This window comes from Tachypleus tridentatus, chromosome 9 (genome assembly GCF_004210375.1).
Source record: "Tachypleus tridentatus isolate NWPU-2018 chromosome 9, ASM421037v1, whole genome shotgun sequence".
Taxonomy (NCBI): Eukaryota; Metazoa; Arthropoda; class Merostomata; order Xiphosura; family Limulidae; genus Tachypleus; species Tachypleus tridentatus.
The window spans coordinates 56638705-56662627 of NC_134833.1; the positions used below are offsets into that span (position 1 = coordinate 56638705).

The 23923-nt window shown below is 29.6% G+C and overlaps 1 protein-coding gene across 4 annotated transcripts; it reads right to left on the reverse strand.

The window, feature by feature from the left end:
- Position 1: 1 nt before the first annotated feature.
- LOC143225284 (ribonuclease P protein subunit p30-like) lies at positions 2-23147 on the reverse strand. Of its 4 annotated transcripts, none has more exons than XM_076454413.1 (10): positions 22771-23147; positions 17535-17599; positions 14150-14278; positions 12899-12967; positions 11174-11263; positions 8307-8422; positions 6901-6930; positions 6511-6548; positions 4303-4382; positions 2-1825 (listed from the first exon to the last, which is right to left on the reverse strand). In XM_076454413.1, the coding sequence occupies exons 1-6, from the start codon at positions 22856-22858 to the stop codon at positions 8375-8377; spliced, it is 489 nt and encodes a 162-aa protein (XP_076310528.1). In that variant the 5' UTR covers positions 22859-23147; the 3' UTR covers positions 2-1825; positions 4303-4382; positions 6511-6548; positions 6901-6930; positions 8307-8374. The 4 variants fall into 4 exon arrangements, with proteins under 4 accessions (XP_076310528.1, XP_076310525.1, XP_076310526.1 ...); XM_076454410.1 differs by having other exon boundaries at positions 17535-17602; positions 22771-23136; XM_076454411.1 differs by lacking the exon at positions 6511-6548 and having other exon boundaries at positions 1792-1825; positions 17535-17602; positions 22771-23136.
- Between the last annotated feature and the right edge of the window lie 776 nt (positions 23148-23923).

Sequence of the window (23923 nt, forward strand, 5' to 3'; positions counted from 1 at the left end):
ATTTTTTCTATATGTAATAGTTTTTCTCACTTTATTAAATTACACATTACAGCTTTAAATACTGCATTATGCTAAAAGCAACACAATTGCCAACTGAACAGTTATTACTATATATTATATGAACATTATATTTCTCTCACCTTATCTAATAATGTATTTCAACTTTAGTTAATGCAACACACAGTTGTATAATTGGATAGTTTTCAATACATACTAACAAAGTATTTACAGGTGATAACTTTTATAACATTAAATAAGGTATTTATTGTAAACCAGTTCTTAAGACTTAATATAAGTTTATGTATATGAAATATTAAGCACATACCATTTTGAACCAACCAGTTCAATTATTCCTCTTTTTTTTAACTTGTTCAAGTTCTTAGAAAGCATACAGTTCTAAATGACTAGCTGCTGTTTAGATGGTTTTTCACATGTGAATTTTTTTTGTAATTATATTTATAGATCATAGCTCAAATGTTTTAGTAGTCTTTCAGGTCATTTTGGATTACCACTTTGAAACTGTAATGTTTATTGAGTAATGTAGTTTCCAAACAACACAAATAAAAATCTAACAAAGTTTTGGTCTTCAATTATTTGTAACAAATGTTAATGATTACTGTACATATTTAATAACACTTTTTTTGTTATCAGTTCTTTATTTTGTGATATAAGGTACAGTTTGTTTTGAGCAAAACTTTTAATTTGTTACAAAACAGAAACTCGCCTTCTTATACATTCTCAATTCTTTTTAAAATTTAAGAACAAAGTAAGATAGGACTTGATGTGATAAATGTCTGTATCACATTTCTACAACTGATTTTTTCAAGTTTCTAGGTTGGCAAATGGTCAAATGCTAAATTGTGGAAGTGTGAATACTTTGGGTAGCTGAGGTTATTTCTTCTATATTTTATTTAAATGGAGTTAAAAACAGATTATTACCAACTAGGGAAGCTTTCCTCAAACATTTATCTTTTAAAATTTTAGTCAGAAAATATATTTAAAATGATTTACCAAAAAATAAAACAATCTTAGATATAATCTATTATTTTACACTACATAGGTACTTGCAGATATAAAAAAGGTTTTATAACGCAAGTTATTCGTATAAATAGGTAACCAATGAATATAGTAAATTATCTATTGTTTGCTTTTGAAGTTACTTATAAGTAAGCTTGTTGAATAAATTCCAATATTGTAAAATAAAATTATAAAAATAATGCATGGTTTACTCAGTTTTATTATTCACAGAATAAATGAAGAAAAAAGGGAATGGGGAAAGTGTCCAAAATGTGTACATCAGTATTTGCCAGTAATAAAACCTTATCCTGCAATATTTCATAATAACGAAATTATGAATATTTTATATGCTCAAACTTATTCTACTAAAGCAAATCTTCAGTGTATAATTGTTTGAAGTTTCACAAGTTAATACAAGATTTACAACTACACTTCTTTGTCAAAACGTGAAGAATTTAACGGAAGCAATACATTTCAGCATCCAAGTTTCTGAAATACAATAAATATATATTACTGGTTGTGGAAGCATATGCATCAGTTACATGTAGGCTTCAGAGCAGAATGTTCAAATACGTTATTGCTTATGAAAGTTTAATTTTTTTCTTCTGTTTTGTGACAATGCTACAGTCACTAGAAGAGGATACTGTGCTTTTCTTCTTGGTACATTTTGTATCAGAGTTCTCACTACTCACAACTTCTTGTTCAATAGTAGGCATTTTGCATGCCTTTAATAGCCACTGGTCTGATGGCTGAAGTTGGGTTACATCTCCCATGAATAATATCCCTTTTCCTGGTAATTTCCTGGACACTAGAATGTACAGAAATAAAACACTGTGATATTTCTTTATAATTCTTTTTGATTAAACCGAAAACAAAACTGATTAATAAATAAATTTTGTCACCAAAACAGTATCATTAATGTACATAATGTGTAGAGAATTTTCTGGCAAGAATTATTCAATACTGTAATATAATATTTAAAATTACCTCTAAGTGTGCCACGAACAAAATATCATTTATTTAACCCTACTGCCATGTTTCTTGACTTGCATTCAAACTTTTATTAAACAATTATTTTGAATTTACGTCAATACATTTGATATCAAATTCTAGAATATAATTCAAATTTTATTATTATTCACTAGTTAATACCTTAAAAGTAAATGTTAACAAAACACCTAATTGTTGATTTCTGTGTGTCATGTGGTATGTTGAATGCAGCACTGGTTCAATTACGTGTTTATGATGTTGAGGCACTGCTAGATATTATAAATGCCTCAGATAATTGTATGTAATAAGGAGAAGTGCAATGCAGTGAAGTACAAGTACAGAAGTATATAAAAAATGATGAGTTTATAATGATGATGATGACTCATGAGAAACATGTTAAGAAACTTTCCACTGCATTGTTAGACTATAACAAACTGATGCTATCAAGGTCAGTAAAAGGTTTATATCAGCTATGAACATTGCATTAATTAATTGAAAACAGAAAGAATCTCTGACAGCCTAAAGATGCCACAAGTCTGGGCTGAAGCTGATTTTCAAACTTAGCCTTAAAAGGAAGCAAGTTGGCACTTTGATAAAGTATTGATAATAAGAATGTGAACAGAGATACAAAAGAAGAGTTTGATGATAGAATTGGCCAATTAGACATTGAACTATTTGTGAGTAGTTGTGCATACTATTTGACAGATCATGAAGATACTAAGGAAAGTTTGAATACAATCTCACATAACAGCTGAAAAGTGAGTTCTCCTGCAACAAAAGTCGTTGCTTCCAGACTCCACAAGCTCAACCACTTGACCTGCCTAACATTACAATGTTGAAATATAAATTATATTGTTTTGCATGAATCAGGAACTCAAATTACTGATACCAACAAGCTTGAATACAATATCAAACAGTGACCCATCCAATCTTTTTCCATTTTTGGAAACATTTCCTTATGTACACCTACTTCGGTCTATGACATGTGAATAACTGAACGAAAGCTCACAATATCTTACTAATGATTTTCTCAGCAATTTTGAAGTATTAGGGTGTCAATCTCATTCTTTTGATACAAAGTTTCAAGTTGGTGAGGTTAGTCATCAGTGAACTTGAAGTGTTGCATTTTTTTAGACTTAAATACAACTGTTATAGTAATTTACAAGTTTTTAGTTATTTCAAATACATTTATAAAACAAAAAAATTTGTACAAAATTTGATAAGGCTTAGCAATCTAACGGCAAGCAACAAACAATTACAAAGTCCATAACTAGAAGAGATAATTATTCACCCTACTTCTTTATTTACTGTTCAATGTTCTAAGATAAATAACTTAAGAACTTATTTGTAAATAGTAATAATGTATATACATGTAAAATATAACTGAAATGTTACTGTATTAAAAAAAAAAACTAGTTCCATAAAACATAGAAGACTGATCACTTTGTCAAGGCTAGTTTTATATTCATGGACAGGATTGCATGTGTACCATGTCATTTACAACTTCTGTAATGTTGGTTAGGCATGGCTGGAAAGCCAATATAATAAAAATAATAAATATATATAAATGTACAATGCTATTAAGTTTAAACATTTGTGTTTTATGTCATAATCTGAAAAATAATCTAATTTTGTATGAAGGTCACAAGATCAGTCAAGTCTACAGAATCCATACAGAGATTGGTTAGTGAAAAAAACAAAACGTTTTCTCAAGAAATGTTTGATAATTATATGAATGTTATAAAGATTTCACGTGTAAAATTTTAAAATCTTCCGATACATAAAAGTATTTTTAATCTTAGAATTAAAATTATTTTGTATGTTAGATAGGCAACATGCAAAAGAAAAAAGGATGAGAAAAACATTACATGAAAATCTGATATTTTGCATACAAAAGCCCTGCAATGTTTACTGATAATCTGCATGATTTTGTGAAGGTATGCTTACAAATTTAAAAGTTATAGTATGAACACTATATCAAGCAACAAATGGCATCTGGTATCAAGTATATAAGCTTAGATTATAAATATAGAATGTTTCTACACCAAGTGTTGCATCCTTAATTAATGTAGCTTTTATTTAACAGCAGCTTTAGATACTAAAATTTATTATTTTGTGTACATTTTCAAATTTGTCGTATTTTCTTTGTAGTCAGCACCAACATAAAGACAAAATCATTCAATATATATGCTCTTAAATATAACACTATATCATTTCTCTGATAATTGAAACAAAGGAAGTATGACATATGAAATTTAAATAATTATAAATCATTTAACCATTAAAAAATTATACCTGCATGACTAAGTACTTTTTTACAGTTGCTCCAAACTGCCTCTTTGCATTTATTTTCAGGAAGGCCAAAGAGAAGTCCACTGAACAAAAGGTTAAGTACATCCAGATAGAATTACACCTGTATAAAGGGAGTTACATTTTTGTTTCCCATACTTTAATGTTAAGACAGTTACTAACAACTGTTCTATCACCTTTCAATAATAAAAACTTACTTATAAATTATTATGGTATGCCAGTCCTCATGCTGGCAAAACTTGATATACTGGTTGTTATTTGTGTGATTTTAAATCACATGACTGTTAATAATTGTTAACAAATAGCATTTTCTCCATGGTTTTGTACATTCCTAGCAGTTTTGTATAGTGAACAAATGTTAGCTCAAGATGGTATGTTCTTCTACTAAGACAATATTGTATTATCCTTACTGGAAACCTGCAGCATAGGACCAGAAAGAACAGATTTGTTAACTATTATCAGAAGCCTGTGATTTAACATCATAAGTGTTCATCAGTAAACTGTTCTCTTTTACCACTTAATATATTTTGCTAGAGCTAGGCATAAAGACAAAGGAATTGAATAAAATGAAAAAAAAAAACAAAAAAAAAAACTGACCATACCACCAAGGATGCAAAATGAAGATTTATTTCTACACTACTTTGTAATGGATTTACTGTTATAATTTTATATTAATATTCGTGGATGTGCCTGCTAGCATTTTTTTTCCTTGCAAGCGTTAAAAAAAAAGTCTTGTTGCATGCCAACTGACAGTAAGATTAACCGTATGTTGGTAATCATTGTTAAATTAGATGCAACAAATATAAAACTGTGGTTAGTGAATTATATTCAAGTTCTTATTGCTGTGGTAAAATTCAAATTGTGATTGGATGATTTAAATTGTGGAGAGGTAAGAGATATTTAATAAAATATGGCTCACTTACTATCATTATGTTCTAGTAAGCGATGCTCTAAAGTAGGGAATATAGCTAATAATTTTACCTTTAGTATGGTGTAGTACATTTCTGACAAAAAATGCTATTCACTAGACACTGGCATAACACTGTCTGACTTCAGTTTCCATGTAATTTTTAATAAGCAGTTGTCATATAATGGGTAATTTTGTAGTAAAAGTATTAAAACTACAATTTTGAAGTAACTTGTCAGAGAAAAAAAAAACATGGATGGCAGATGGAAGCATTACAAGAAACTGAAACCAGAATGTTGGTGTATTCAGAACAAATAAGTAAAACAAAACTGCTGCACATGTTTAAGACATTGAACAAATAAAATAAAAAAAAAACTTGTAAAGCGAAGATAAATAAATATAACAAAAAAGTTCTAACTTCAGTAGAAACCCAGTCCTCTTTCTGAAAAAAAAAAGTATATTCCTTTTACTTGTTTTTAGAGCAGGTAAGATGTTTCGATCACTGAGTACATAAGTATAAACAAAGAGTTTTTCTGAACAGAACATTGCAGTGCTAAGACACGAGCATGGCACTAACAGAAGTAAATGAGAAAACTTTATTAATAAAATCAAACAATCCCACAATTAACAAATACATAGGCACATCTCTGTATATCTTTGATCATCATTTCTCTGTACATTCCTAGGTTTTTGAAAATATTTTGCATAAAATATTCAATAGGTTTTTTTTATATTTATGTTTGGATTATATTTTGTTTAGCCACGCATATATAGTCTGTAAAACTCATGCAGTTTGATATTTACATATGTAACGACAATAAATTCCAGAATTTAAATGTTGATTTAAACACTAAAATGTTCTTTACTGTAAAAACTTGTGCTAGATAAGCACTACACCAATGACTGAAACATGGTAACTGCCCTAAAAACTAACTTTGCACACTGTCAAAGCTATAAGTTGTAATAAAGTATACTTTATTAGTAAGTAAACCCAAAACAAAAGTTTTTTTAGCTTGTTCTACTTGTTCACACTATCTCAAATCATTTGGATAGTTTGTTTTAATTTTGCTTATTTGCCCTGCAAACTATCTTACTAACTTCTCAGCTGGTACAAACTCAGCTCATCTTATTACCTTCTCTGCTGGTGGTAACAGTACTTTTAAAACATGTCCTGAATCCACTGCTGGTAATAGAACACAACAGGTTAAATTTCACACTCATCCAAGATAAATTATATTACATAACTTCTTTAACATTCAAAATAATTTCTACAGACAAAAAGATACAGGTTAGCAGCATCAAAACAACTTCGTATGTCCATTACCTACAACCACAAGAAATATTAATAAAAAATGACTTTAACTAGCAACAATTTGTGTGATATTTAATTTATTATTTATTTTAAAATCATAAATGATATATCATATTCAATAATACCATGCATCCAATCTGTAGTTGTTAATACAAATTCATCCTCATACTTAAACAGAAACATTTTCTTGTAGTTTTTAAATACAAACTCAGATAATTTTAAAAACAATTAAATATTTAAAGCTTACATACTGTGTCACAACACAACAGTAAAACTTTATTTTATTATAAATTTTCTTAAATTTCTTTATGCCTTGATATTTACCTAAAAAACAACAACAAAAAATACAGAAACCTTCACTAACCTGTGATGCACCACTAGAAATAATAATATTCTGAAAAAAAAAAAGTTATTTATACTAAAAGTTTTTCTTGTTTGAAATGTAACTTAATGTACTCGTGAAAATTAGCTTACTTATGTTTATTATCATTGGTTACATTTATAGTAAAAAACTTTAACAAAAAATGTTTTAAATTTGAAAGCTCACAATTTTTGTGTGTGTACACAAAGATAATTCATGGAATGTTTAATACATACAGCAATAGAACCTGCTTTTCTGTCTGATGTTATCTGAGTGACAATACTATTTAGTAAGATACAATATTTACTATAACAAAAGTCTCAAAAGTGAAACATTAAAATGAACACAAGTTTCAGATATCTGTTATTTTACTGTTCTGAGTAGTTATTCTAATATTAATAATTCCAGTATACTAGCAAGAGATCATTTATATCTAAGTTTTCTTTTCTCTTCCAATACTAACTACCATTTTCATTTTTAAACTTTTTCAAAGACTAAGTATTCCTGTGTGTGTGTGTGTGTGTGTGTGTGTGTGTGTGTGTGTGTGTACATTTGTATATATTGATCTTTCATGTTGTATTTCTTAAAGTTTCAGATGTTCATGCAAACAAAACAATGGATATCTGTGCTAGCCATCCCTAATTTTGAACTGACAGAGAATGCAGTTGATCAATAACACCTATTACCAACTCTTGAGCTTTTAACTCCAAAGTTCAGAGAGCAAGTCTCTGGTAGCAGCAGTTAGAGAAACAGACCTTGAGATTCAGTCCAGTATACTGTACCAAACTAAGCTGTACATTGTATATAACAAATTAACACTAGATTACATCACAAACACTAACAGTTTTGTTTTGTTAACCCTTAAAGTATCTACAGAGAACACTCAAATTAATGTTATTCATGTTGACTATTCAATCCTTTCCATGTAAAACCACACTAGTATACACCTTATTTTACAACAATAGACAGCATGTACCATCAAACACTCAGAATGTCACTATTTGTAGATCTGTACCTGACAGGCTCAAATGCTAGCAACATGTTTACTAGATGTAACAGTAGCACATGCTTGGCTCCATACATTACAAAATTATATTTAAGCATATTAACATCACTCATCTTTCCAAAGGTGTGAACACATAATATAAATTTTTCATATATGCAACTGACTATAATGTTTAGCAGTGTTTTCATGTACCCCAACAGAAAGCTAGAGGTTGCTGATACACAAACCATAATACTGTTTTCTCAGATCTATAAAAGAATAAGACATGTTTTAGATCAGTTTTTACACCAAAGAAATCTTTCTGGAATATACTTCTACCAGCAGGTAAGTGATTATGTTTGCTAAGTGTTACATTGTTTTACTGGTGATAAAAGAAAAAGTTGGGGAAGTGTTATGTACATACCACTTTGTTTGTCAGCTGAGTTAGAATACGACTGTTGGATATGGTATTCCTTCTTGCAGTCTTATCTTTTAGACAGGAGCATACTGAATTTCAAAGAACATTCCTCTAGAAGATGCCTGAAAGAAGAAGGTATACAAGGTTGTTTATATGTACCAAATATTTAATATTGCTTTCTTGACCTTGGTTTAACCAGTGCTTTGCTGGACATGCTGTCCAGCTTTTATTCCTACAGACTGCACATGAAAGAAATTACATTTATTACCATTATTTACACATGAAATGTTTGTAAACTGGATTAAAAGTCTTTATTTAGCTCATTTAGGAGTAGTCTATGTAGATAAACTAAATCTCAGTTATCACTGAAAAATATTTAAGTTTATTGTTACTTTGTGTACATTTTCAAATACATTGCTATTCTTGACATAACATAAATTCATAAAGTAAAAGAATAGGAAACGATTAACTTCTAAGATATTACAATTAATAAAAGACATCTTTTTAACCAACTATTTAAATACATAAGAGAACAAGTGAACCTAACCAAGTATTCAAAAGATACGTGACAATCAACTACAAGATGACTTCACAATTACATTTAGTCTTTAATAAGTAAAATACAAAAAGTGGTATGTCAAAGGGAATTTTATTACATAGCAGGTACATATTAAGATACTAAACAATTATGTTTGCAAAAGTTTAGCATTTACTATTTAGAAGTAGGCAGTTAGCACTCAGCTTACAAAGATAGTTGAGGAATTTTCACATACTATTGTTTAATCAAGTTTAGTTGTTGATTTTGTTGATAAAGAGCTAAATTAGTCTATCTGTTGATAAGTTAAGACTCTTTATATTCACACTTTTCAAACACATTCCTGTAAAAATTCATAAACTTTAATAAAATATTTTACACCATCTATTATTATGTACATGTACTTGGAAAAAGCAGAATATTCAAAATAATCTTACACTACCTAGATTTTATGCATTAATACAGATGGTAGTATTACTCTAACAAAGCACAACATACTTTGAACACAACTATTTTATGAATCAACTGCATCTTCCAAAGAACAGTATTTGGTTAAAAATATAAACTATTTTAATTTACTTTTGTTTTCTGTATTACAGAATTTAAGGAACTTTTGTGAAAGAAAATAAAATATAATTATAGTCAAGTTTTATGATTAACCCTATCAACACTGGTCAAAGCCATGTTACTTACTGTATTTGTTCACCCACATTCAAAATTTTATTCAAGTTATATTTTATGAACTTATGTCAACAAGTTTGGTATCAAATTGATTATAATACCCATTACAGCATTATACATTAATTAATTTCTTAATTTTTAAATTACTTAAGTTAAGTTAATATTTACTTTTAAGTAAATATTAAAACACACACTTATAGATTTTTCTATATTACACGCATGTTGAATGCAGCACTGATTCAAATTAAATGATACTGATATCCAAGTACAAAGTCTATAGTTTCTTATAAATTAGGAACTCAAATTACCAATACTGACACATTAGAATTTTTTATTTTTGAGATATTGCTACGAATACTCATTCAAACACAGAAGCCATGCCTAACTCTTTCCATTTTTGGAAACACTTGCTTACATACACCTAATTCTGTTTGACATGTGAATAATCAACACAAAGCTAAAAAAGTATCCCTAGTGGCTTTCTTAGCCTTTTTCAACTATACAGATAAAGAATGTTTTCTTTTTATACAAGATCTCACTGGTAGTGTAAAACCTACAATGAGCTTGAAATTTCAAATTTTTTTTTAGACCTAAGCATAGCTTAGTTACTAAGCTTGATAAATTATACTGAAATTCTATGATAGTGATGTAATAACCTATTATTTTTTGGTTATTTCAAGTATATATATATATATATAACCTAAAATAAAAAAAATGTTTTGCTATGTGTGAAATCTGATAAAGTTTTGCAACCTATGGCAAGCAACAAATGAGTACAAAATTCACAACTAGAACAGATAATTATTTGCTGTACTTCTTTATTTACTGTTCTATGTTTTAGAAAAATAACTTAAGAACTTGTTTGTAAATAGTAATAATGTATAACTGAAATGTGACTATTTTACAAAATAACATGAGTGCAAGTGTATCATGTCATTTCATCTTCTGTAATGTTAACCAGACACAGTTGGAAGGTCAATATAATGCAAATAATATATATATATAAAGTTAGGAGATTTAAACTATTCAGACTAAACACTTGTGATTTTGAATTATAATCTGTAGTCATTCTAGTACAGAACAAACAAAATTTATATGCATTTTCTAACTTTTTATGATGGTTATGGGACTGTTCAAATTGATAGACCCTGTACACAGATTATAGAAAATAACAAATAAAATATGAAATTTTATTGAAAACAAACATTTGAAATGTACTTAAGAGATTGTAGACATTTCATTAATGAGAGTTTGGGACAAAGAATAGTTTTTAATCATAACATGAAAATCACTTTGCACCCAGGACTAATAATGAAACAGACTCAATATATTCATAAACAAATCTTTAGTAAAAATACCTCATTAAAAAAATTTGATTGTTTTTGTGTGCAAAAGACTTGTAATCTTTAATAAATGTCTACAGAAATTTATGAATTTTCACACACTGCATCAAAAGTTATAATATAAATACTTAACATGCTCAAATGTGTATACAAACTTGTCTATTTTATACTGAGCCCATCACAAAAGTTATATGACAGCAAGTGGTGCTGAACAGAGAAAGATAATCTTTAGCCATATCTTAAAAATGGGGGATAAATAGCAATGAGTGTTGAATAACTGTGACAGGATAGTATGTGTACACTTCAAATCTTACCTGTCCAACTTGTTCTCGTTTAAGAGTAAACGGCACCCTAGAAGCTAAATCTAAAGAGATGATATCCACCTCCATATTTCCACAAACATGCTGAAAAACAGTAAAATTAATTAAAAACTTTCATACATTAAATGTAGAATGTTTACCATTACATCTATTGAAAAAGTATGTTGGCCTATAAAACCTGATTTAGGTGGAAAAGCAAAGTCAACAAATTCATTAAAAACTAGAATACATAGTGTCCAAAAAGTCGGGAACCATAGGTGATTTGCTACTCTTAATAATTTTAGATATATATGAATGATTATAATGTTGCTAAAATATAAGAAACTTAAGTTAATCCTGCTGTATGGCAGAGAAGGTTGCCACTAAATTTAATACATGACATCCAGAAAAACATCACTCACTGTACCATTTGGAAGTTGATAGCTAAATTTGAGGATACAAGTGACCATTGTCAGACCATTGACAATGACACAAATATGTTTCAGTGTGTTCAAAAACAAAGCAAATACCACCTACAATGCAAGTTGAATTTCAAAGACAGTATGTGGAATACATTCTATAAGATTTGAAAAAGATTTCCAGTTTTTTGGACAACTTGTAACACAGTAGCAAAGGATTGATTTTTAACTGCCCACTAGTTCACTATCCAAGTTTATTACCATCATATTTTTCTATAAACTCATAAATATATGACAACGAAAACATACAAAGATGCTAACATGCTTTTTTTGCATGGAAAACAATCAATGTTAATACCTGTGACTGAGGTAAGATCTCTATATTTCAAAACACATTCTTTTTAATACTTTTCAAAGTCCTCATAATGGAAAATTTGTGATCCCTAACTTTCTCTTTGAGATAAATTCCTAAGGAATGTAAATGTACTTTTAAGAGTGATGAAGGAATGAAAGTGTACAAATTGAGTGAAACAATAATGGTACTTAAACATTTATTTGTATCAGGGACAAATAACTAAGTACAACTATGTGTGTGTGTGAGGGAACATAAAATAAATAAAAATTATGCTTCACTAACTTAATCTAGTTCACACCTTAACAGTTTGTACTAAGTAATCTACTATTATAAATAGCATTTCAACTTCAACTATGTAATCCAAAGCCCCACTGTTATGAAAAGCCTTGTTGTCACTGGACGTAAGAGGTATAGTGTGATTGTCATATTATTGTACACATTGACTCAAAAGTACTCGGTTTGGTTTAAAATTTTCTGCATAGCTACACAAGAACTACCTGCACTAGCCTTCATAATTCAGCAGTGACAGACAAGAGGGCAGACAGCTGGTCATTATAACCAATCACTAATTCTTGGGCTACTCTTTTATCAATGAAGAGTGGGACTAACTGTCACATTATAATGCCTCAATGACTGAAAGGACAAACATGTCTGGTGAGATGGGGATTTAAACCAGCAACCCACAGATTGTGAGTCTAGGGTCCTAACCACCTGGCCATGGCCAGGCCTCAGAAGTATCAATCAACAATAAATAGCTTGAAAAAAAAAACAACACAAATTAAGGGTTTCTGAAAGAAAAAAAAAATTATCACATTTTCTGTAATCTTGTTTTGTTGTTAGTAGTAATGTTTAGAAAACTGGGAATTCTTAATTAACTTGCAACTGACCAGAAATACTTATGAAATCTAACCAGTAACAATTTTCAATATGGTTTGTCCACAGCCTTTATATATATTTAAATGTTACCTGAAAAATCTTTTCATTCACTGGTTGAACAGCCAAAATATCATACTTCTTAGCAATAGGTGAACGAGTCTAAAAAAAGAGAAGATAGTTCAAATATAACTTACACATAAACACTAATAAAACAGATAAGAATAGTGTTCAACAAAACACATACTTGTAATATTGTTTGTGTGTGTGAAAACTGGAAAAAACTTATGGTAACTATATCTCTCAGAAGTAAGTGGATATCATAAAACATCTGATCCTTACGCATTTACATAAATTTAATAAATATTTTTATTATTTGTGATTACTAAGCACTTAAAACCTTGTTAAATACCTATAGAAGTGATCAAAACATCAACATTTTAAATGTACAATAAACAACAACAACACTTATCTGTAAACACATCATTTAACACTTGCTTTGATGACATTTAAATGATTTATCCAACAGAAAATAAATCAGGAAAAAACTAAACTTTCCTGAAGTTTAAATTCAAGTTCCTGAATATTTTTAAGATGCCAGTTTTTGTGTTTCTCCATTATTTTTAATATGCCAGTTTATAATTAACTTCACAATTTTCATACCTCTTTAGGAAATTTTTACTGAATCAAGGTGCATCATGTATTAATACTAATTTTCTGGGAGAAGGTTTGTCAAATGCTAACAATGTTTGGCTTACATCCTATTTCACATAAAACAGCTATTTTTTTTTTCTAGTTCAGTAGTGGTAAATTGATATGGCTGCTGCTAACAGATAAGGATGATAAGAAATATCCATTGCACGTGTTGAATCTAGGTCTACAGCAGTGCCCTGAGGTTGATGCTCCATTAACTACACTACCAAGTCACCAGTACACATTCATCCTCATATTGTAGGGCAATCTATTTGTATACCTCGCTGACTCCTAATGAAGGACTTTCATTCTTATCACCAAGGAATGTTATTGAGGTATTTATAATCAAATCACCCTTTATTGTTTTCTACACTTTTTAAAATAAGATAAACCTTAAATATCTGAATAACATGAGACAAATGTTTAATGTTTGTACAAAAATATATATAAATGGTAACATACACTACAAATAATTTTTTTAACAATACAGAAAAGGGTTAGAAGGCCTTTACTGATAAAAAATAATTTAAGATAAAATTTTATTTCAGAAAAACAAAGTAAAGTTTATAAATACTTCTTCACTTAAAGTCAGCAATTAATACTTGCTATTATACAGTAAATATTTTTGTGTATGCTACATTTTTTACTTACCACGTGATGGCACTGGTTGGTGTCACTGACAATACAAGTTAAACGACTTTTAACTTGGAAGGTTTTCCCTGCAACTTTCACCTCAGCTGTTTCTGAATTGCCAAGTTTAATTTCAGGAGGTTCTGGAATCTAAACAAGTATGAATTTATATATGTATTAATACACGTGTTTATTCTTCACTCAAACAGTTAAAAACATACTCTTTTTTAAACCTAGCTTTCAATATCACAACACATATTCCAATTCTTCCATAGGCTAACAAGAAAATGAAGTCCTTTGTGAGACAGCATTAAGTTTGAACAAATTAAGACTAAAGAAAGCAATAGAAGCCACTTCATCCAAATTTGTATAGCTTTGTTTTAAATCTTACTTCCATACATAAGTTTGTTAATGGTCCAGTATGAATACATTTCATCCGAGAACAAGTGTTAAACAACCATCACAAAAATTTCTATCATCTAAAAATGTTTCTGTATCACCTGTGCAAAAACTTTCAGAGCACCAGAATGCATGTTAAGATAAAACAAGTATATATAAAACCCTAAATAAAATTACAGACACAATAATAATCTAAATCATTAAGTAAAAAGTAAACATGCTTAGAAAGCCTTACTGAATGAGGCATTGAATGTTAGTGTGTGTGAATAATATACTGTATGTGTGTTACATAACCAAACATTTAAAATTTTTATAAATATACACTACCTTGTGCAGAAATAAAGATTTGAAGCCAAATAGTTCTCAAGGTCAGTAACCTTGACCAAAAAGATTGCTAGTACACGTATTTTACCAGAGATTGTTTTATTTGGTTGGGCTATTAATTACCATAAAAACTATTCTGAGATTTCCTAAAATAACAGCAATGCTGTCAAGGCCTTAGACAATAATTTGTTATTACTAAGCTAAAACAACAACACAAACATGAACTCAACATTACTATCATAAATTTACATGCCTTGACTTTTCCTAGATGCTATGACAATGTGTATTAGATGTTAGAGATTTGTATTAATCAAAGTTGTCTTGAGAAATTGAGGATGTTGATGCATCATCTTTTTTTTCATGCTTAACCCCTTCTCATGAGGTCACAGGTCAAAGGCCATGTCATCACATTTGTTGACTTGCATTCAAAATTTTATTGAACTACTATTTTATGAATTTATGTGAACAAGTTTGGAATCAAATTATAGATAATTCAAAATTTAATATTATATACAAGTTAATAAATTAAGTTAAAAGCAAATACTAAAATAACACTTAAATACAAATTTTAGTGAGTCATGTGATATGTTGAATGCAGCACTGTTTAAAATTAGTAAAATTAGATGTGATTTAAAAATATTAAGTCTATAGTTTCATACAAATTAGGAGTTCAAATTACTAATATTATCAAGCTAGAATATAAAATAAAAACCTCGTATCTTATTTTGCCAAGATATGGCTTAAATACTGAATCTAACACAGTGGCCCCATTCACCTCTTTCAATTTTTGAAAATGGTCCCTTACATACACTTACTTCAATATACGAAATGTGGATAATCAATCAACAGCTTAAAATGTCCCCTGGTGATTTTCTCAGTCATTTTAATCTGTGAAAAGGCTACCATGTTCTTATGAACAAAATTTTAAGAAGGTAGAATGTGTCTTTAGTCTACTAAAAGTTTTATATTTTTTAAAACTATATACATCTTAGTATCTAAGCTTAATAAAATTATAGTGAAATTCTGTAGTATCAGTACAGTTAATTATGATTTTTTGAAGCATTTGAAATATATTTAGAAAGTTTCAGAGCTTACACAAATAATTTATATTTCCTAATTTCTTTATTAATGGTTATGAGATTGATCAACTTACAGACCCCACAGAGTTAGGATATATAAAATAACAAAATACAAAATCTTGCTGAAAACAAGCATTTGAAATATATTTAGGAAGTTTCAGAGCTTACACAAATAATATTTGGGACTTTTGGGACAAAGAAGAGTTTTTGGAGTAGTAATGAAGCACACTCGATATTTTTACAAACAAATTTTTATGAAAAATTTCACAAACAAAACTGTAATATTTACTAAAAGTCTACCAAATTTTGTGAAGGTACACATGCTGTATCAAAAGTTATAATGCAAACACTTAACATGTACAAATGCATAGACAAACTTGTGTATATTATACAGAGCCCGTTGCCAAAGGGTTAACAGTGAGAATAGTAGAACTAGGAGACATAGGTATAAATTTTGGCAGTGTAGAAGTCATCTTCAGTTAAGACAGTTTTATTTTTCCAACAGGGTGGTTAAATTTGGAATCAATTACCTTAGGATGATATCGAGGCAGCAATTTTAAATGGCTTTAAGAAAAGTTTGATATGCAAATGAATGATAAGGAATGACTAAGATGTTTGAATTTATTTATTAATAACTTTAGTTTCATTCTGAAGATCAAATGGTCAAGATAAAAAAAAAAGGTCCAATGTTGTCACAAAACATTAAAGAAATATATATCAAATTATATATTATAATATCCATGTTTATGTGATGATAATGAAGTTACTGTATTCATTTTTGTGAAGCTACTGCACAACTATATTTTCACAGCTAAATCTGCTACAATTTTATAGATAGTTAGACACTAAGAAATTCAAGACAAATCAATGAACCAGTAGATATAGTCTTTAACATATCTATACCTTTGACATATAACTTTATGTTTACTTCTCTACCCACAGCCATCTTTATTAATATTTTACATAAATATAAATTTACATACAAATCACCACTATAACATTTACAAGCTAATTTAAACTGTATGATATTTCTGTACAAAACAACTAAGAGAAAATATAATACTGCACTATGAAGCATATACCTTGGTAATTACTGGAACTTACAATCTATTAATCGTCAAGCTAACTAATCAATTACATTCAAATAATTGATCATTTAGCTGGAATAATAAAAAACAGTAATAATTATAAACACTAAATTTGATTAGTTGAATATTTTCAGCATCATAACACTAACCAATTAAACTAAAAACCCTTGAATTAATCACAAATAAAAATGAGGAATCACAATGACAATATTTTAATTATTTGTATAGTTCAAGTAACTAGAAACATTAACATGATCAGTTGGCTACTTTCATGACATTAATAAATTGAGTCATAATTTCAATTAACTGATTATAACAAATACTCATCCAAACCTAAATATAATAACAATTCATTGAAACCTGTTCAAAAACTGCACTATGAAGCATATACCTTGGTAATTGCTGGAACTTATAATCTATTAATCGTCAAGCTAACTATACTGTTGATCAATTATTGATCAACAAAATAGCAAAAATTACTATATTTCACTAATGTGTCTAAACAGTTGTTCTTACCTTCAAATTTTTTCCTTCAAACTGTTGACCATCTGTGATTACATTCAGGGCTATAACTTCAAAACCTACTGCAGAAATAAATATTGACTATTTCATACGTGCAATAATAAAATTTTTCCATATGTTCACATAAACTTAAAAAAAGCAATTCTTTTGTACGACAATTACAATATTTTAACATCTATTAGTTTTTCTGGGGTTTGCACAAATATCCTCACCACTGATCTGATTACAGTTTGTACACAATACCTCCAAGTGGCACTGATTTAAGATGTCAAGAATATTAACAGTTTAATTTTCAATATTAATTCTTAATAACAAACATTTATACTTTCCCATACTTTAAAGAAAAATAAAGTATATTAATAACAACATAAAAGTGATGTAAATCACACTTGACACTAAAAGAATTAACACATTTTGAAAATTATAAAATCTGCATGTAAACCATGCAAGTGACATCAGTAAAATCTACATATTGGCCCAATTATGTGGCAATGTTTTTATGCTCTGAAACTCACTACTGTCTTATAATTGCCCCCCCCCTGCTAGTACAGCGGTAAGTTAAAATTAGGGGTTTGATTCTCCTCGGTGGGCTCAGCAGATAGCCCGATGTGGGTTTGCTATAAGAAAACACACATGCCTTATAATTTCAGTGGAAGTCCCTTACTCTGTCATGTCCAAATAACATTTGTGTAGTCATGCATGCCATATATTTGTTCAACGAATTTTGCAACTAATCCACCTGTAGCCTAACTTTACAAACTTAAAAAAAACCAAAACTACAACACTTAACCATTTTTTCTTTCCCATGGTTTTTGAAAACCAGGGCCACCTTATATATGAAATTGCCCAATAAATGGGCCAATATGGTAATACAGAAAAAACAGAAAAAAATAAGAAAGCCTCAAAAATGAAACAAAATGAAAATGGGAGAAATATAATATATGGAACTCAGCTATGTTCACAGTATAAATGTTTTATTCTTTGAATGTTATAGCACTGAAAACTTTCATTTTCATAGTATTTTGACCATTCTTTCGCTCATTCCTTACACACGCACACATATCTTTCCAATACATTAATTCCTGAAACACTCATTTAATAGAAACTCTCTAAGTTGAATAATTAGCAATAAATTACTATTTTCTCAGAAGGAAAATGTCAAATATAATTCAGAATAGTAAATTTGTATCATCAATGCTACATTTTCTCAAAATTTTATTTAAACATATGTTTACTGTAATGGATAAAAGGCAACTCAAAATATCACAAATAAAATATATTCTACACCACCATGTGAATTCTAGACATTATTTCAACTTGTCCTTGTGTACAGAATTTAAAAGTGGACAAATGTACTTTCACATTCATGGTGTTGTTTTTTGTCCTGATTAGCAAAATGTTATTAGTAGCTCCTCACTTTGAAGGAGTGCGAGTTGGAAACTTTAATGCTAAAAACAATTATTTTTTGTGGAAATTGTATACATGCATATATATAGTTTTTATTTCTTCATGATACAAAACCTACAGAGGTTGTTTTCATTATTCAATAGGTTGACTAGCCAAATACACGGAATATGAGATACAATGCCAAAAATGTAAATAAAATTTTAATGTGTGGTTATAATTGTGGTTAAGGTCCTGAAAAACTACTAATATCATAAAGTGTAAATTATGTCTACAAAATTTAGAGGCCTTAATTAAATGATGAAATGTTTAATGATTCTGATTAAAGAAACAAAAAGAATGAGCTTCCAGTCTGAAGAGAAATGGAAAATCAAATTCCTCTAAGAGCTAACTAATCCTACAAATAGTTCTTGTGTTTACTTACCCTTTATTAATTCTTCTCTGTATAATCTACTTTATATAATAACAGCTGTTGTTCATGCAATTTCATAAAACAATTATAATATCTCAGCCAACTGGGGAAGTACTGGTAATAGGCAAAAGGCCTGTCGATAGAGAGTATAGCAAATACAGTGTGGTTAACATATTTTTATACATTGTTTACTTTTAGTCATGCAACCTTAGAATTACATTCCTCTCAATATTTTATGATGTATCCAAACTTTAAAAACAAAATATAAAGGGTTCAAGTATGTTTTGAACATAAAATCTGTTTTCAAGTTTAGAATAATCTTTTACTTTGAAATTAAATATTTCAGGCCTAGTAAAACAAGTAAACTAGTACCAGAGGTTAAAACATGCATATTTAGTTTAAGATGTTTGTCTTTTTTTTTTTTTTGTTAAACACTGAAGGGATACATAAGCAAAAGTAGAAGCTGACAAGGTAAAATGATGATTAATATAGTGGGCACAGTAATATGGAATACTTGTACAAAGCCAGCTCCAGTTTAACAACTAACAGATTCACCCAAGTCTTTAAAGAAACTTAATGACTCCTTGTATAAAGATCAAATAAAAACTGTCAATCTAGATAGTTTTACATTAAATAGCACTACCCTTACTATTATTTCCTCAAGTTTTGCCTTTCAAGATTTCCTTTCACACACACACCATCAATAAAGGTGAAAAGTTAAACTCAATTAATTTTCAACAAGTCTATTCTTCTCTGAAACTATTAACAGCTGAACTCTACTACTACTGATAAGAATGAATTTATAAGCTAATCACACTGTTAGAAGAACTTAGTTGTTAACTGGGGTCTAGTCTGGCTTTCTTAATTTTAACTCTAATAAAAACAAGCCACATAAGTAGCTACATATTTTTAATGAGTGTTGTTAATTAAATAAACTTTTCTTCGTGAAACTTTTGTCCTCTTGTCCTATATTCTTCAGAATGTAGTCCAATAAAGCCAGAAGCCTTTATATTATTCAGTCTTCACATAATATTTCTACCATCTTAGTAACCCTCCTCTGAACCTCTCTCACCAAAGTTAATATTCCTAATTTGATAAGAAAACCACAACTATACATGATATTTAAGTTCTGATTCTGAGAAATAACAACAACAAACATATATCAAAATTATCACTATCAATAGCTCACTGCTTTGAAGGGTTGAGTGATACCACTACACCAAAATCACAGTTTTCTTGAGTCACAATACTTAATGGATTTCCATCTATATTAAATGTATATCCAAATTTTCAACCTAAGTTCATTACCTTGCATTTTCTATAATTAATGTTCACTTGCTAAATATTGGCCACCTTATAAATTGATCCAAGCCATTGTGTACTATTTAAACAACTTATATCAGCTAGAATTACCCAAAAATCTAATGTCACCAGGAAACTTACTGATTTTGTCTTAATAATTATTGTCATTAATCAAACCAAGAAAAAGAAAAGGCCCAAACATTGACTGCAGAAGCATTCCATTAGTAGCAACAGTCCTCTTTAATTGGATGCCAGTAACAAAAACCTCTAGCCCTCTATGATCCAGCTACCCTACAAGTACAGTTTAGTTAACTAGCTTTATGCAACCCCAAGTTATTTGATTCGCTTTGCTAATCCTTTCAATGACACCTTATCAAATGCTTTTCAAAAATCTAAGTCCACATGTCCACACTCTTTTCATTGTTAAAATAACAAGTATCATCTTCCAAAAATAAACAAAATGACAACAAAATTAATTAGGCAAAATTCATCCTTGAGGAATCCATGCTGGCTTCGATTTACATCATATTGCAATAAATTAATTTGTAAAGCACTCTCTAGAATCTATCCCATTAATATATTTGAGAAGTAAGACTAACTGGCCGATAACTTCCAGGGTAATTGTTATCACACTCTTGCCAAACACTACAGCAGTAACTGTACAATATTCAAGCATTCTATTCTCTCAAAAATGAGAGAGAAAGGCTCACATATACAATCTCTTACTTCGTTTAAAACCCTAGAACTTCATCTACTTTTAACTAATCAACCTTTCTAGTTACATTGGGGATTAATATCTACAGTTCAGATCAGTTCTAATATTTCCTGTAGAATACTCAGGGTCAGGAATATTGCAGGTTTCTTGTGAAAATGTTTAGTTTCTTTTAGCTAAACATGCATCAAAATATCAAACCTAATTATAAGCAACAATCACTCTTCCATAAATGTTTCAGTACTTTAACTTTATCCTAATTAGCAGTTAGAAATTAGTGAAATGGCATCCTTCCTGGTTTGGTCTCTGAATTTGGTATAAATAACTATCATGAACCACTTCAACAAATTTCGCTCATCATTTGACTATATACAGTCCCAAATGATACATTTAAGTTAGTCTTATGTGGTTTATTATATCAGTATTCTTACTACTCCGTATCCTGATCTCATTTTTAACACTTTATTACTCACCTGTTTTGACTCGGCAGATATAAGCTGCTATATTGCTCTTCAAATTCATTTCTAACACATTTTATAAATATAATTTGTTGTTTATAACTATCTAGCATTCTTCTATGCTAAAACAACTTATACAGACAGGTAAATTTAAATACTTCAGGCTCCAGATGACATGGTAACATAATCTTATAACATGTTGCCTAAACAATTAATCACTGGTTAATTTACTACCACATGACAATAAAATGTTTGCAAGTTGATTCACAATTTACTAAGTTTCAAGTGGCTTATGGAAAGACTCTAAAAATTAAGTATCAATACCTGTACAGCAACCAGTTTTTAGCATTACAGGCCCTTAGATTTACTGCCGAGATTTACCATACACAACTAGAGTAAGCAGAAAGAATGCAGATAAATCCAAAACGTGAAATTTTTGGTCAAACCAATTTACTAAATTTTATTTCTAACAAGCTCAACCAGAGAAATTGCATACCGTTGCCCCACAGTTTTATGTATTTATATTGTACGATATCAATTTTCACCTTTGAAAACTCAGAAAATAATTTTCAAATATAAATTATCAATGATTTACATCATATTTTATAGAGGGAAAAAGGAGTTTCAACCTCAATCACGTACACTTGAAATTTGGTAAAACTTCGATCACACTCGATAGTTTGAATCCAAAATCGGGAAAATGCCCCATTTTTTTCCCATTATAAAAATGCTTGAAACTGATCCAGAATCCGGATCTGAATCACATTTGGGGAGAAATGTCCCACACTGACTTGTCATATTTTGTAAAAGTTTCGTGTACATTGAAATTTTCGAGTTACGCGCGCCAAAGCCCAGACGCAAACGGACCTGACTGCAATTAAGCCTAAACTGCAACCTGTCCCACTGGTTTGGGTACTCTGAGATCTTAATGAGAATACTTACATTTTATAGCCATTCTTACTTTCTGAACTGATAGTCTTTCTTCTTCCCTAGGACAATCAAGAGGCTGAATAATAATATTTAGATCCATTATACAGAATTATTATTCAAATACAACCTATTTTTTATACATTAACACTAACACGTTAACCCCCTCAACTCACTAACACCAAGAAAGCTTTATAGCAAAAACGTGAAATATATTGTTTCACGGTTAACGAAATATTCATAAAGTAACTCAGTCATTATTCACAATGTTAATTAATGCTACTCAAGCTACACTTATTTTTTTTTTAACAAAATAAGGCCACATTTGATTATGAAATAGAAAAGTATTAATATCCCTAGCATTAATTTGGTCGCTCTTGAGCCAACGGCAATGGCTTTTGTAAGGCGATATAGCTCTAGAACGAAGTTTAAACCACGATAAGAAGGAAAAGACATTTAAAAAAATAAAAGTTTTGAGACGGCTTGACTGGGCAGTGAGAAAAACATTATTATAAATGTAAAACGTTTCGACAATATTTTATCATCCGTGAAATCAAATATAACCACAAATGGTAAATTGTTCCCACGTGCAGGGTTAAAGGGGAAGGACTGTTCCAAAACACCACTGTTAGGAAGAGTTATCAAATTGTTTTCTTTTTATTCTAGCAAAACTCCTATCACGTTTAGTTATATACACTTAGTGGCCACTTTATTAGGTACATCTGCTGTTAAACTGCGAATTTTGTAACTGCAACTCAATATATGAAGCATGCAGACATGGTCAAGAGGTTCAGTTATTGTTCGACCAAACATTATAATGGAGAAGACGTGTGATCTAAGCGACTTTGACTGTGGAATGATTATTGGTACTTGACATGATGGTTCCAGTATCTCAGAAATTGTTGACCTCCTAGGATTTTCTCGCACTACAATCTCCAGAGCAGGGGTGGGCATTTAATTTTTCACATGGTCAAAACTGTGGTCAATGAAAACAACGTTGGCCACACTATTAGAAGAAATTGAAAGATGTTAGTTTAATCAAAATAATTGCATTTCAACTAACCTTCAATGTGAAAATTGATGGAGGTTTTTATCAACAAGTTTCGTGAAATTTGGCTTAATATCTATACTCAATGAGCATCTGAACTCTGCCTTTAAATTTATGTCA

What these genes read in the sequence shown, in the direction of transcription:
- LOC143225284 (XM_076454410.1), bottom strand. Translation starts at nt 22,858, where the DNA reads ATGGATCTAAATATTATTATTCAGCCTCTTGATTGTCCTAGGGAAGAA. An exon ending in TGAATGAAAAGATTTTTCAG is followed by an intron (nt 11,264 to 12,898) that starts GTAACATTTAAA and finishes ACTGTTTTTCAG; the next exon opens with CATGTTTGTGGAAATATGGA. An exon ending in AACGAGAACAAGTTGGACAG is followed by an intron (nt 8,423 to 11,173) that starts GTAAGATTTGAA and finishes TTCTTCTTTCAG; the next exon opens with GCATCTTCTAGAGGAATGTT.